This window comes from Penicillium mononematosum (assembly GCF_028829835.1).
Source record: "Penicillium mononematosum strain IBT 11891 chromosome Unknown utg000001l:1.0-4488741.0:1.0-4491989.0, whole genome shotgun sequence".
NCBI lineage: Eukaryota > Fungi > Ascomycota > Eurotiomycetes > Eurotiales > Aspergillaceae > Penicillium > Penicillium mononematosum.
This window is the reverse complement of record NW_026643271.1, coordinates 3,385,689-3,400,394: the sequence shown is the minus strand read 5'-3', so window position 1 is coordinate 3,400,394 and position 14,706 is coordinate 3,385,689. Positions and strand designations below refer to the sequence as shown.

At 49.4% G+C, this 14,706-nt stretch overlaps 6 protein-coding genes across 6 annotated transcripts; 3 read left to right on the top strand and 3 right to left on the bottom strand.

The window, feature by feature from the left end:
• Positions 1 to 240: 240 nt before the first annotated feature.
• Positions 241 to 1,871, bottom strand: N7519_001285 (aminopeptidase P family protein; the record flags this gene model as incomplete). The annotated part of the gene is made up of 2 exons (XM_057288063.1): positions 241 to 1,616; positions 1,760 to 1,871. The coding sequence occupies 2 exons, from the start codon at positions 1,869 to 1,871 to the stop codon at positions 241 to 243; spliced, it is 1,488 nt and encodes a 495-aa protein (XP_057154146.1).
• Positions 1,872 to 2,318: 447 nt separating this feature from the next.
• N7519_001284 (SSH4 family protein) lies at positions 2,319 to 4,053 on the top strand (the record flags this gene model as incomplete). The annotated part of the gene is made up of 3 exons (XM_057288062.1): positions 2,319 to 2,802; positions 2,863 to 3,168; positions 3,224 to 4,053. 3 exons carry the CDS (start codon positions 2,319 to 2,321, stop codon positions 4,051 to 4,053), a joined length of 1,620 nt encoding a protein of 539 aa, XP_057154145.1.
• Positions 4,054 to 5,258: 1,205 nt separating this feature from the next.
• pdeA (3',5'-cyclic-nucleotide phosphodiesterase PDE1) lies at positions 5,259 to 6,958 on the top strand (the record flags this gene model as incomplete). Its single annotated transcript, XM_057288061.1, has 4 exons — positions 5,259 to 5,294; positions 5,473 to 6,158; positions 6,209 to 6,779; positions 6,833 to 6,958. The coding sequence occupies 4 exons, from the start codon at positions 5,259 to 5,261 to the stop codon at positions 6,956 to 6,958; spliced, it is 1,419 nt and encodes a 472-aa protein (XP_057154144.1).
• A 335-nt stretch (positions 6,959 to 7,293) lies between these two features.
• N7519_001282 (terpene synthase family protein) lies at positions 7,294 to 8,451 on the bottom strand (the record flags this gene model as incomplete). The annotated part of the gene is made up of 4 exons (XM_057288060.1): positions 7,294 to 7,687; positions 7,749 to 7,999; positions 8,049 to 8,077; positions 8,133 to 8,451. 4 exons carry the CDS (start codon positions 8,449 to 8,451, stop codon positions 7,294 to 7,296), a joined length of 993 nt encoding a protein of 330 aa, XP_057154143.1.
• A 2,335-nt stretch (positions 8,452 to 10,786) lies between these two features.
• On the top strand, positions 10,787 to 12,483 carry N7519_001281 (Cytochrome P450; the record flags this gene model as incomplete). Its single annotated transcript, XM_057288059.1, has 4 exons — positions 10,787 to 10,819; positions 10,867 to 11,396; positions 11,454 to 12,170; positions 12,243 to 12,483. 4 exons carry the CDS (start codon positions 10,787 to 10,789, stop codon positions 12,481 to 12,483), a joined length of 1,521 nt encoding a protein of 506 aa, XP_057154142.1.
• A 198-nt stretch (positions 12,484 to 12,681) lies between these two features.
• Positions 12,682 to 14,632, bottom strand: N7519_001280 (amidase; the record flags this gene model as incomplete). Its single annotated transcript, XM_057288058.1, has 3 exons — positions 12,682 to 13,805; positions 13,858 to 14,441; positions 14,505 to 14,632. The coding sequence occupies 3 exons, from the start codon at positions 14,630 to 14,632 to the stop codon at positions 12,682 to 12,684; spliced, it is 1,836 nt and encodes a 611-aa protein (XP_057154141.1).
• Positions 14,633 to 14,706: the final 74 nt, after the last annotated feature.

Here is a 14,706-nt window from a genome sequence, read left to right as displayed (position 1 = left end):
AAGACAATTCCTGTTTTCCAGCTTTGGTTGCTGTCATGGACGGAGTATTTGAGCGTTTTCTTTATAGACCAGTTCGAAGCAGCTTGTCTTTGCTTAAATACATAGACAAAGAAATTGAGATACATACGAAGAGGATAACTGTATTCATCTTTATTCGACATGTCATTGATAATGACCTGTATCGATGTTGCAGAATGGATAGTGTCCCGCATGTCGCTATTTATTGTACTAAGTTATACTCTATACCGATCCTCTAATAATGGCAAGCATTTCCTCGCCCTTAGGTGCAGTGGTGAGATTCTCGTACCCAGTAGCAGTCACGAGAATATCATCTTCAATGCGCACTCCACCAATATGAACATATTTTTCCGCGACATCGAAATCAATATACCGGGCATATGGCTGCTGGCGCGCGTTGTCCATAGCCAGAGGAGAGAAATAGAGTCCTGGCTCAACAGTCACGACCATTCCCTCTTCCAGCAGTGGAGCGGAGAGAGTGCACGGCGAAAGACAGGTGGAGTTCAGGATCGGGCGGTATTGGAGTTCATCGGACCGCTGAAGAGCCATGATTGACCGCTCCGATACATCGTGGACTTCAAGACCGACATGATGACCAAGTCCGTGTGGGAAGAATACTTTGGATGCGCCAGATTGACGGATCTCAAGATTCGTGCCGTTTTTGAACACACCCAGAGCCAGGAGACCCTCGATCGCGATGTCGTGGGCTAGATTGTGGAGAGATAGATAGCGTGTCCCTTTCCGGATCAGTCGGATACACTCCTCTTGCATGCGCTCTACTAGCTTATAGATATCCCGCACGTAGTCGCTAGGCCACTCGCCGGTAAGCGGGAAGGTCCGCGTCACATCACTCGCATAGCAGTTCCACTCCGCGCCAGCATCGAGACAGACGAGAGGTTTCTTGTGGAGAGTTTCGTTATTTCGGTCGTAGTGCAGGACAGCGGCGTTGGGTCCCGATGCTGCGATAATCTGGTATGCCTGGTTCCGGGCGCCGTGCGAGATACAGGTGTTCAAAAATGATCCTTCAATCTGGGACTCATTGGACATAGACTGAATACTCTCTAGGATTCTCCGATGAGCAAGCCCCGAGACTTTGTTGGCCTGGCGGATCATCCGGATTTCATATTCGTCCTTGACACCTCGGGCTGTGTCCATAGCAGGTCTTAGCTGTTCCAGGTTCAAAGGCAGATCTTTTGGCAGATGCTCCGGCTTCTCCGAGTCATGGATTAGGTACAGCTCGCTGCCTTGCTTTCGCTCGTCCAGCCACGCCTGCAGGTCATATTTGAGCGAGGCGTGATACCGTACATGGTCCACATCATACCGGTCTTGCGCATCCTCCCGTGAGAGGGTCGGTCCCATCCAAATAGCACGGTGGAGGTCAAAATCCGGGACATAAAGTGTTAACAGGTCTTGTTCAATATCGTACGTCAGGGAGCAGTCGGGCTCGTCAACTCCGCTCAGGTAGTAGAAGTACCGTCGTTGTCGGAATGGGCGCGATTGATCGGAGTCGCGCAGATTAATTGTCGGCTGTCCGGAGAGGAAGATCAAGCCACTTGAAGCTCCAAGCTTCCGGGCGACGTTGCGCGCATGGTGCTTGGCTGGTGAGAGCGGTCTGGTCAGCTCGAGTCTCAGACGATCGGTCGCGAGTTCAGTGGAGTAGCAAACAGGTATGTGAGGCAAAGGAGGGCAAATAAAGGCATTCCGACCTTGCGATGTGCACTGTAGGGAGAAGTGTACCGACCTGGGTATTTATCGCAGGAGGTGGAAGTCACCACGCGGATATTATAGGAGTCGAGGGGATTGATCATGACGTCTTGAGCCGCAGACCCCTGGGCACCACTATTTGCACGCATTCTTCAAAGAAACTGAAACTGAAACAAAGAGAGGGAAGAGGGATCTCAAGTAAGGAGCCAGGAGAGAGGGGAAGAGGAGAGAAGGGCTTATCCTGAGTAGGGATAGATAGACCGTATCAGCCCCAGTGTGACACCGACTGCTATATTACAGCTATTGCTAAGATCAAAAGTCCAATTTTTGCTAGAGACATAAGATTCCTTCAAATATTCCAAATATTCCAGAAAACAGGATCTTCAAATCCAGGAACCAACTCATACATTGCCTTGCATTGTTAGTTACAGGGCTCTAGGTAGGTCCTGGGCCGAAAACGTCTTAGATAACCCGCCCATTTCACCTGGGCCGCGCCCACTTATCTCTCTCTCACCTCCTCTTTACCACCCCATCTCAATATTTCCCCGTCTATTGACTTTTTCTCTTTTTTTGTTCTTTTACTTGACACATGAACGATGCAGGGTCCTGAGGCTCCGAGCCCCGGTGCGCTCGCAGGCCTGCCATCAACCCTGAGCACAGTGATAGGCAACCCGACGACGTCACCGATTGGCTTTGTCTCCTCAACGCTACCATTACCAACACCGACACAAAGCGATACATCACTTTCGCAGCAACAAATTCAAGCGAATCTACAAAATGTTATCTCCTCATTGTCGATGGAGTTCCGTCCCGAGCCTATGCTGGCCAGTGGCAACTCGAGCGGCTCAACCGGCAAAGGCATCTTGATCGGGATCTTGTCTGCGTTCGGCTCGGCTGCCGTCGCATTTATTGTTCTAGCGATCTTTTTCTTTTTCAAATATACCCGCCGGGGACGGATCATGCTTGATCGCATTGGCAGGCCCGGTGAATACGACGACGAGCAAGCGTTCTTGCGCGAGGAAGAGGCGGCCCTAGAGTCAATGGATGACTTGGCGCGATCGGAATATTTGCGAGCAAAAGGTAAGACTGGAGATGAACTTCCATGTCTGTCTCTTCGATCTTTTTACTAATGGGCTGTAGCTTTTATCCAAGGAAACCCTCCCGAGTCCGTGCAAAGCGACATCTCCCTATCACAATTCCTCGCGATCCAAGAAAAAGGTGTATCTGCCTGGGAATTCCAGCCAGAGCTGGAAATTGCAAACTGCTTTGTGGAAGGACAAACAGAAATTGAGTTCTTCGACTCCGAGTGCAGTGTGCAGACCAACCTTCCAATCCCTAAGCAGAATGATGTCTACTACTGGGAGGCGAAGATATACGATAAGCCTGACTCGACCACGATCGGCATCGGTGTGACTACGAAACCATACCCCCTGTTCCGAATGCCTGGTACGTGTTGCAACTCAAGTGTTTCTCCCGAGGATTTCCCGCTAACAACCGCTAGGCTTCCATAAAACCTCTGTTGCCTACCAATCTACGGGACATCGCAGACTCAATCAACCATTTAATCCCACTCCATACGGGCCTCCACTACTTCAGGGCGATGTTGTTGGTGTAGGCTACCGACCTCGATCTGGCACCGTCTTCTTCACAAGGAACGGCAAGAAATTGGAGGACGTGGCTCATAACTATCGCTCGCAAAACCTCTTTCCCACCATCGGTGCTAACGGTCCTTGCACTGTCCACGTGAACTTTGGCCAAATGGGATTCGTGTTCATCGAAGGCAATGTCAAAAAAGGGGGCTTGGCCCCCATGACTGGCAGCCTCGCCCCGCCCCCACCCTATGGCAGTGAACAAGGCAGCATTCTACTTGAGTCAGGCCGCGAGAGTGCGGCTCAAATCTCTCAGCGCGTTTACCAAAATGCAAACTACGCGGCCTCAGGCTCAAGTGTTAGGATCCCTCCGGCGCCCAGCCCGGGTCCTTCTCGATCACCAACTGACATTTCCCTCGCTCAGCTGACCCACATTCCTTCTCATGAAGATGCTGGCGAGGGGTCCAGCCGTTTTGCTTTGGCCGATGCAGAGGGCAACGTCGCGGCAGCTCCTGATAGTCAAGAGCCGGAGGCCCCGCCGCCAGAGTATTCTAGTCCCGACGGCAGCCGCAGGGGCAGCGATGCCTCTCAAGAAAGTCCACCTAGTTTTAGGCATTCTGAGCATCCCAACTCTCCATCAAATGACTCTGTGGATTCTGGTGGTCAATTTCTACCAAGTTACCAAACTGTGGTGGAGAGAGACTTGAACGAACATAACTCAGAGGCCAACGATCGGTCCTGACGCAACATCTATTCCCCACTTTGCTTTTGAACATACCTCATGGCGCATGAGAGGCTTTGTCTGATCATTTCTTTGTCGTTTTATTAGCGGGTTCACGGGAGGCGTTATAGCAGTTGGCGAAGGCAGATTCTTGGTTATTGTGGTATGTTTTCTGTCTGGATTGGAATGGGCTTTGTGTCCCTATTGTCCCTTGCCCTTGGGGAGTCATTCAATGGATTCATTATAAGGGCACCGTCGTTTTGCTATCCTTGCCCTTCTTGACCGCATACCCTCCTTATGTTAAATCTGTACATTTATTTGAAATCAGGCAGATCTATTGACAGGTCACATGCTGATCCACTACACAATTTGACAGATCAAAGGCTATAAAGAAATGTACTCCATAGGTTTCACTATGTTGAGATAAATATTTGAATTGGTAATCCTTTAAAGGCGAGATCGTAGTGTGGAGGTCATCGAAAAATCTACTCATAAGATCTATACAGTATCAGGCATTACCTACATATGTACAGAGTACATTTACCTATAAATCTCCATCTGATATCTCAGACCCCAGATCTTCATTCCGTATCCGTGGCTCCATTGCGGTCATACCCCACTAGAATCCACTTGGTCCACTCCCGGCGTCTCCGACCAAACCTCACTTAACAGAGTACTTTGCTGAAACAAATATTCTCCAATCGGCACTGCAGTTTACCTGCAGTAGTGTATCGTACGCACAAGGCGCCCCGTTGTGATACGGAGCTGGGGAAACATCTACCCCACGAAATCGGAGTTCTCTTATCTGCACTCTGCCGACCCAGCCTCCTCCAAATTTCTGTCGCTTCGCGCGTCTCTATCTCCCTCGTCGAGGAACAGCAACTCTGCTTCCTAGAGATAGGCCTATCCTATGTATGGCACATGGTACTCAAAGGGCTGTTAGTTTCGAACGTCTTTGAGCAGTCCGAATCACAACCCGTGTTCGCTACTATCGCGTTGCGACGTAATTTCCTCCCCCCCCGGCAGTCTTTATTAGCCGCCTCTCATATCCCAAATTTTGATCATCAGCCAGTCTATTTGAGCCTCTGTGAAACATTCTATCATTGAGATCAGCCTACTATTGGGGATTAGGCGTACTCAGGCAGCTTCACTTGCTCTTGGGCTGTGACAAGTCTAGTTTATTGTTCGTGTCTCACATTTCCACGAAGAGCGAGACAAGTGGAACAATGGCTGAGAAACCAGCGTTCCACGTCATTGTTTTGGTAAGTCAGGACCCGTTGATTTGTTTCGTGTCTGTTGTAGAGCCCGTCACGTGGGGCCAGGTGTCGAGGTCTGATTAGATATCTTGGCGATTGGATGTTGTTTTTTCAACTTGCCTGATGGCGGGTTCTAGCAGATGGAACCCTGCAAATCTTACTTCCTGAATGCTGACGTTCTCAGGGCCCGACTGGTGGACCCCGCGAAGATAGCGTCACAGGCATTCTTGTCCGGTCAACGTCCACGAAATGGTCTTCAAACTCCGTTGTAGCTGTTGATGCGGGTACCCTTCTCGCAGGCATCATTCGACTACTGGAACGATACATCCCCGAATGCAGGGATGATCAGGGGATGATGACAAGTGGGCCATTTCAGGGGCTCGAGCTACCCTGTCGCACAGCACAGGCAAATGCAGCCCATGTATTTCGCGAAATTATCGGTGCTGTTCTCATCACACACCCTCATCTAGATCATATCTCAGGGCTGGCCATTAACACTCCAATTCTGGAGGCGGGCAACGGGCCAAAGCCTGTGGCTGCTTTGCCATCTGTGCTATCCGCTCTGAAGAACCACATGTTCAATGATGTCATATGGCCTAACTTGTCGGACGAGGATGGGGGTGCTGGTCTGCTCACATATCAGCGCTTGGTGGAAGGTGGAAACCCTCGTTTCGGTCGTGGGGACAGTAGAGGCTATGTCAGGGCGTGCAATGGCCTACTGACAAAATGTTTGAGTGTTAGCCATGGGCGGTGCAAGCAGCGATACCATCCAGAAAGTGGAATGCATCACCGAGTCGGGAGTACTGTCTTTTCCGATCACCAATTGATGCTTCCTTCAAGGGCGATTTCAGTGGACCATACCGATGGCAGGTAAGCTAAGATTCGCAATCTTTCAACGAGACAACTTAACCATTCCCCAGTTTCTATTCCCCCGCTCGCTCTCCACGTCTACTCCCCTCCAACTCCAAAGAGCCAGTGATGGCAACAGTGGAGAGTTCTGCTTTCTTTCTGCGCGATCATCACACCGGCAGCGAGATCATCGTGTTTGGTGACGTCGAGCCCGACTCAGTCTCCATGGGAACCCACAACAAACGAGTATGGGAAGCCGCGGCCCCGAAGATCGCCACAGGGAAACTACGAGCGATCTTCATCGAATGCTCCTACAATGACAGCACCGACGACTCATATCTATACGGCCACATGTGTCCACGACATCTCGTCTCCGAGCTCAGCGTGCTCGCCAACAGAGTTACGGAAGTGCGGGATTCGATTACGGGCGAGAAAAAGCGCAAGCGTGACCCCCCTGCCGAGACCGGCAGCGAGCAAGTGAGCCCTCGATCGAAACGGACTCTAAGCTCCTCGGCCGATAAAGGCCGGACACCCGAGCCGCCTGCTGAGCCTCGATCGCATCCGAGCGAGTCATTTGAGACCCCTCAGATACCCAAAGCGGATATCGCAGATACTACGGGAAATCCGGACTCTGGGGCTTCGGTTGATACTACTCTTCCCTGGAAGGATTAAATGTCTACATTATTCACATCAAGGAGAATCTTACTGATGGGCCTCACCTTAGAGATCAGATCCTGAGAGAGCTCCAGGATCATGGTGAAGCAGCCCATCTGGGTTGTGAATTCTTTATCCCGAATCCTCTTGAGGGAATATGGATTTGAGACTTATGGATATTACTAGGAGGATTTTTGTTTTGTTGGTTTTGGTGCAGCGTTTTCTTCGTCATTCAATGTATATTAATCCGGGTTCATTTCTCAGTCAACGAATATTCTTATTGCATCTTTACATTCCATGTAGATTCCCGTAGAATTGGAGAATCACCGGCGATAGACATAATTTGATATTTCAAGTCCGGGTCCGCTTGGCCTTTTACAATCTGGGTACCCATCCGTCTCCCAGGCTTGGGATTTCTTTCCATCTGGAAAGCGTTAGATAAATCTATTCCTCTATATGAAATATACCTATCTACATTTGAACTGGGTGACTTTATGTACACTCATTCAAAGACCTGATAGCGAGGCGCAGTCGAGTGCCAATAGCAGCTTCCACCAACATAAAGCTCAATAGCCTCGAAGTATTGCAAGATCTCCTTTGAAACGGGTTTCTTCAATCTTTCCTCCTTGAGCTTCGCAGCCAGGGACTCTTGTTCGACGATAACACCAAGAAGCATCATCTTTGCTGCATCCGCTGTGGTGTTATGTTCCTTCATCAGAACCACTACTCCGTTTCTCATTCGATCAGTCTCCTGGTCTTTCTCAATATTCCAACTGAAGTAGTCATTGGTCAGACCCAGGACATTCCCCATTGCAATGTCGTATTGCTCGATACTGGCGTAGTCCTCTTCACTGAGGGTCATATCCATTCCCCAGCGGATGAAGTAAGAGGACATCCTTGATAATACTCGTCAGGCTTTGACCGTGAAAGCTCTTTAGGAACGTACGAAAGACTTACCAGTAGCCGCAGTTCGCGATCCGGTATGGCATATACTCCTCCATTCGTGTGAAGTCACCACCGATGTTGTCAAATGTTGCCAGGTAGTGTCTCAGCATCTCGATCATAGCAGGAGCTTGTCCAGGGTCAATGTCGATTGCTTTCCGAAGCACGGCTGCGAGGGACTTTTGTCGCACGTTTCCAGACTCGAACTCCGATGGATCAATGTCAAGTTGAAGGACCTTTGCCAGCTCGTCATGCTCTCGGCATGCCTATAGATTGTTAGATGGTCATCTATGTGCGAACTTCTAGTGCTCTTACAGAGGCATGATCCATCTCCTCTGTCACGTCTATATATAGTTCCATTAACATACAACATATATTTTGAGCACATTGGTGTCTCACCGTCATGAATCCACATCACCTCGACCAGGCAAGACAACAGAATCAGTCTGTCCGGAAAGGCCGAGCAGTGGCAAACGGCGAACGGGTCACCGTAGGGGTTGGTGTGTCGGATAAGTGCTCGACGCCTTTCCCTTGTGCCTTCCTCGGAAGCCTCCTCATCAATCTTTCTGAGGGCATCTTCGACTTCTTGAGCGGCAATGCTGATTCCCGCAGGGTAGCGTGAGAAGAAAACGGGCACCTTGTAGCCTTGCACAGTTTCGAATACCGAAGGAATGGTCGAGACTGGGGGAACAGCGGAAGAATTGGATGCCACCTGCATCTTGTGTAAAGAGATTTAGATGTTCTGGGATTGTGTTAATGGAAATGTATGAGAGAATGTCTGATCTTGGAGGTAACATATACCCTTTTATGTTAGATAGAGACAGTTGGGGGCCAGTATGCTATGCACGTAGTACATTGTGACTACGTAGACCTAAACCTTCCGATAGGAAGTAGTGACCCACGCGACTCTCACATCCAAATAGCCCGCACACCGCTGGTTCTCGTGGGTCTAATAATCAGGTCTAATAATCAGGTCTAATGGCAAGGTCCGAGAGTGTTACTATTCGGAGACCAATAGCAAAGCCGAATTGAGATGCTGAGATGGATCAGACGTGCATAAACGAGAGGTGCAATCGGACATATCCACTGGTATGGTCGGCTTCATAGACCAACATTGAACATGGCCAAAAGATCGATATTCTGGTAGGAGAATTACTGTTTGCACACCCGCAAAAGACTAGTGGCACACCTATTCAAAGCACTTCTGGTATAGCGCCAGGCAGCATTTTTGGCTGACTATGTAAGTTACTACTAAGTCCCTGCCTAGGTAGGTAGTATCCGCTTAGGAAAAGGTATAATATGATCCGTACTATGGCTAAGGATGGACAAAGTCATATAAGCGTTGTGTCATTTGCTGAGGGGATACTATCTCCCTACATGTAGGTACATACACATGTACATATGTGGGTATAGTAACCTGAAAGTCAGCAAGAAACGCTCTCTGGCACTGGCCCCGAAGTACTTTGAATAGGTGTGCCACTACTAATTTGGGGGTGTAGTGCGCGGCACCGTGTCTTCCACTGCGGCTATGGTTTTATTGATCCTTCGCCATTTGACGGTTTCTTAGGAGTATTTGGACTTGCTGGTTGGGATATAATAAAGCAGGGTGTACAAGGGCAAGACATGTACTCTGCAGCTCGATGGAATGTCTCCACTAAGAATCACTACACTCGACTAGAAAAGAATCTCAATATCAAGCGTCCAAGCATCTGCTAGGATAGGGCCAGTGTGGCATTGGCGTTGCAGCGATTGAGACAGGGGTCTTGAGAACTTCAAAACGTTACTTGTTACACGATATTGACTGCATATATGTTTGTACTATTGGTTATCAATATGATGCCAAGAATATCTGACGTGGCTCAACAAGAACGTAGGGAATATGCATCACATGACAGTAGACATGAACCATATACTCCACTAGTCATGATAGCCGATGGATAGATCTATAGGATCTATACGACCTGCAGGAGCTCGGCCGAAGGGATACCTGAAAGTCAGGACTACATATGCAGATGATCTGGGAATTATGATCAGAGACAACCAAATGGCATATCTAAGTAGCATCTGTTAAATGGTACATCTGTTAAATGGCACAGATGGCGGATCTACATACTACATATACTAGATTGGCATTCTTGCAAATAGAATACATGTATACTTTGTAAGTATGAAATTGATATATTAAGAGTGTCCAATTCTAATCCCTGTCCATCCCAGAAAATTTGGTCTATATAGATAGACTTTGCTAGCTTTCCCTGATCGAATAACCCCTCGGTACTATTGGGACGCATTGAATCAACACATCGCAAGGTTTGGCCTGCTGAAGATAGAACATGATTCAGATTCCATGCAGCAAACTGTGTAGGGCAATCGACCTGCATCGGGAGCGCTAATCTTGCATCCGGATGTGAAGATTCTTGGCGACAACCAATGGCTGCATGTCAGCCAGTGGGAGTTCGTAACTGCAACTGTGAACATGCACTCGACAGGGATCACGCAATATTCCGGTCTTACGGCTTACCTACACTACGTTGAATACTGCAATTGGTAAATGCAGTATACGCGACTTCGTATTACTAAATCTTAATCCCATCATTGCAGCCGAGTGTTACACTGATGTCCACAACTATGCAAATGACATCAATACAACAACACACCGCTTGCACAACGAGATCAAATCCATGTTCGATTAAAGACCATATTTGGATCTGCATGTTCTTTTGCATAGTCCCTTGTCCCTCGGCGGTGTTGTCTACGCTGCTAACACTGAACATCCTTTATTCGACACCACAAGATGCAACATATATAGCTCAAAGTCTCCCCACATGATGTTACCTGAGCAAATTATAAGCTCTCTGCACATTTATCCGTGGTGTACCTTACTCTTGAAAATGGAAGTATATAATTCCTCCCAGGACACAGCAACCATGTTTCCATTTCCGCTATCGCCCAAACACGGTGATTTGGGAAAAGGACAGAAGCTGTCCCTGCTTGTCATAACCATCGTGGCAGTGCTGGTATTGCGGTTTACTGTTCAATTATGTCAAGCACGAATGAAATTCAGAAAACTTCAATCTCAAGGCATAGTAAGTCTCTTGCTCTGCCGAAAAGAATCCCAAGCTAACATCACTAGCCAATCTTGCCTCACTCGTTTTTATTGGGTCATTTCCTCATTGTGATCCAATTTTACAGAGATTGGGCCTTTGACGCCAACTTCATCCAGACCTTTGGCTTCTACATCAGCAAATACTGGCCAAAGTTCTTCCCAAACGAGCAAGAATGTCCCCCTGTTATTTACCTCGATGTATGGCCTATTTCCAGACCGATGGCATTTTCTTTACAGGCCTATGTATCCAATCAAATGGAGATAGGGAGCAGTTTGCCAAAGTCTCCCATGCAAGGCGAGTTTCTGAATCCCATTTCGAATGGGAAGGACCTCAACTGCATGCACGGGGAGGAGTGGCACATGTGGCGCTCGAGATTCAACCCTGGGTTCAGTCGGACCAACATCAGAACCTGGGTACCTGCTATTATCGAGGAGGTTGACGCGTTTGCGAATGATCTTAGAGGTCTTTCCGGTGGGGATGGTCAATGGGGTCAGGTTTTTCCCTTTGAGCAGATATCCAGCAACTTGGCATTCGATGTCACGGGGAGAGTGGTTCTGTAAGTCAAGCCTACCGTCTTGTGAATACTGACTACTCATTTTGCTGACAATTGTAGTGACACCCGGCTTAACTCTCAATCGCTATATCCCTCTCCATTCACCATCGCTTACCGCGAGCAACTGAGCCGCATGGAAATAACCCTGAGCCCTCGCAAGCTTCTTTGGAGGATTACCCCGTTGTTCAAACTGATTGTACGACGTAAGAGAAACCTGCTCTTTAAACATCTTCGACCCTTTATCACCAAAGGTATAAATGATGCTAGCAATAGTCCACGAACCATAATTCGGTCTGCTGTTGAAGAGTACACTGGCGAACTTGGAGTCGATGGAACCGGCCTCAAAACCCCAGATGATGCTTTCATCGAACAAGTCTTCTACCAGCTGATGATATTCTTCTTTGGTGGGGACGATGCGTTATCCATCACAATCCCCCGTGTATTCAGACAACTGCAGTTAAACCCCGAATGTGTGGCGAAATTGCAGGCTGAACATGACGCGGTCCTCGGCTCCGATCCAAGCCTTGCTGCAGAGAAGATTCGTCAAGCGCCCCATATCCTGGACTCGTTACAATATACCCTAGGAGTGATCAAGGAGACACTGCGCATGAATCCAGCAACAATCACGATTCGGGAAGGCCAGCCTACATTCAACCTGAAAATAAACGGCGAGGACAAGCCATGGCCGACAGATGGATTCGATCTTTTTGACAGCTCTATCACCATTCATCATGATCCGGCTAACTTCGTTGATCCGCTGAAATTCATTCCGGAGCGGTTTTCTGCCTGAGAAGGCGACAAGTTACATCCAGCCAGGAATATATGGCGTGGGTTCCAACTTGGGCCTAGGAAATGTATTGGCCAGGAACTGGCGGTGGTTGTGCTCAAGTTGGTATTGGTATTTACTGTCCGCAATTTTGATATTGAGATGGCCTGGGATAAATGGGATAAGGTGCGGGAAATGCAGGGCTTGAAAGTGGATCGCCGGACTGTTGAAGGTGAACGAATGTATACCACGGGGAAAGCGACCTCGCACCCAAAAGATGGTGCACCGATGCACGTTCGAATGCGGAACTCGGGCAAGGGATAAGACAAAGGCCGGCTTGACTGAGCGGATTTGGAAGTCTGAAGAGAGAGAGAGGCGGAAAATACGCAGAGAAGCTTGACTGAGACATATCTTGCTGATACAAACGAAAGGCTTCCCTCGTAACTCGTAAATAAATACATGGGAATATACTAAATGACAAAAAAGTCAACCTGCCACGGTTGATTACAAAGTCCCTTCTGCTTACTTAGACAAATTCTCCTTGGTCTGTGCAATGATATCTTCCCACACAGAGGCATCAGAAGGAGTCCGCAGACCCTTACTCGCCGAGGCAGTTCCATTTTCCTCAAGCGAAGGGCCGCTACTAGGCAGGTCCAAGATAGGCTCTCCATCTCGAGCAAAGGCGATCAGATCTTCCTCGGCACCCCACTCGCCCATAGCCATCACACCGATAGGCACACCGCTATCGGGGTTGTAACCAGCAGGACAACTGATAGCAGGACAGCCAGTGAAGTTGGCCAGCCAAACATATTCCATATTCCGCACAGAGGATTTGGCATCCGACAAACCGCGAGACAAATCGGCCTCACCACCGTCAATATGCCATCCAGGGATGGGCGTTGTGGGCGAGACGATGAGCAGCCCGGGGTGAGTCTTGAAGAGATGCGCGAGATGCGTCATGAGGAGATTGCGCAGCCGCTGGGAGGCGAGCAAGTCCTGTGCGGTGATCTGGTACATGCCCATAGAGACAAGCACCTTATTCGGGGCTGTGAGCTGCCGGATCTTGCTTGCATCAACTCCAGATGCGATCTCCGCCATGATGGTAAGAGCGTGGGCACGCTGACCCTCGGGCAGATAAGGGATTTTGATATCGATAACATTGTAGCCTTGCTCGCGGTAGTAGTCGAGCGCCCGATCAAGCACAACGCGCACAGGGCCCTCGGCGCGGTCAATCCAGTCGCGGACGATACCAATTGTCTTTGTCCTGTTGGTGTCAGGGTGCGGGGGAGCAGGATAAGGGAACTGCGATGAGGTCGGGTCTTCTGAAGGTGGTGCCGGAGTGGCCATGATGCGATAGGCGAGGGCGAGGTCATCGATGCTAGCAGCCATAGGACCGATAACACCAACAGTGGGCGCGAGACTTTGGGATGGCGCGCCAGACACACGGCCATGCGACGGCTTCAGGCCCCAGATACCACAGAATGACGACGGGATACGAATTGAGCCTCCGCCATCTGCACCAAGCGCAATGGGTACAAGACCCGCCCCGACAGCGTATCCAGAGCCACCAGACGAACCGCCACAATAGTACTCTTTATTATGGGGGTTCCTAGGAGTTCCATAGTTGGGATTGTTGTTATTTGTGTCTGAAGAGTGTTAGCTACTGCAACTCGATGATGACCAATAATCGGAACTCACCTAGTCCAATCTCGTGCATGGACGTCTTCCCGATGATTATAGCTCCGGCGTCCAGCCATTGCTTCACACACCACGAAGTCGCATCAGTACCGTGCTTGAAATCCAGCTTCGAGCCTAGCGTGCGCTTATACCCGGTGAGGTGCACCTCATCCTTCACTGCGACCGGCACGCCGTCGAGCGGACCTAACGACTGGCCCTTCTTGTATCGCTCCGTTGACTCTTCCGCTGCTGCACGAATCAATTCAGCTTGAGACTCCAGGAAAGCAATTGAGTGTTTCCCGGGCGGCTGGGTATCACGTCGGACCAGAGGCAATAGCGTCTCGATGACAGCAGTCGGGGTCAGCTCTCCTGACGAGTAGAGCGCGTGGTAGTCGGCAGAAGTATAGTATCCATGATCTCCCTTCCTGCGATCCACGATTGCAGACACCGATTTCGCTGCGGATTCGGCCTGGCTGGTATTGTCGACCGGAATGACGGTCGGATCGTAGCGGCCGGCGTACTGGCTTAGGTGGGGAATTTCACGAATGACACTGAAGCCGGCATTACGCCAGAAATGGCTTTGGATAAACCCGACGTTATGGATTCTGACATAAACAGCGGGGAATTAGCACGTTGCGATCGTTCAATGGAGCTCTCCTGTAGCTTACAATGTAGCGCCGATGGCTAGGGGCGTGCCGCGGAAGACCGGTAGGACTTGGTCTTCATACTTGTACGGCACTTTGGGACCCTCCACGGCTGGAGGGTGATTAAGAAAAGACTGTTCGTTGGAGGGCATAGTGTTAGTTGCAGAATTGGTTTGCGCGACTTCGGCTCATATATTGTTCCTCCGATGATATCACATGCCGCGGC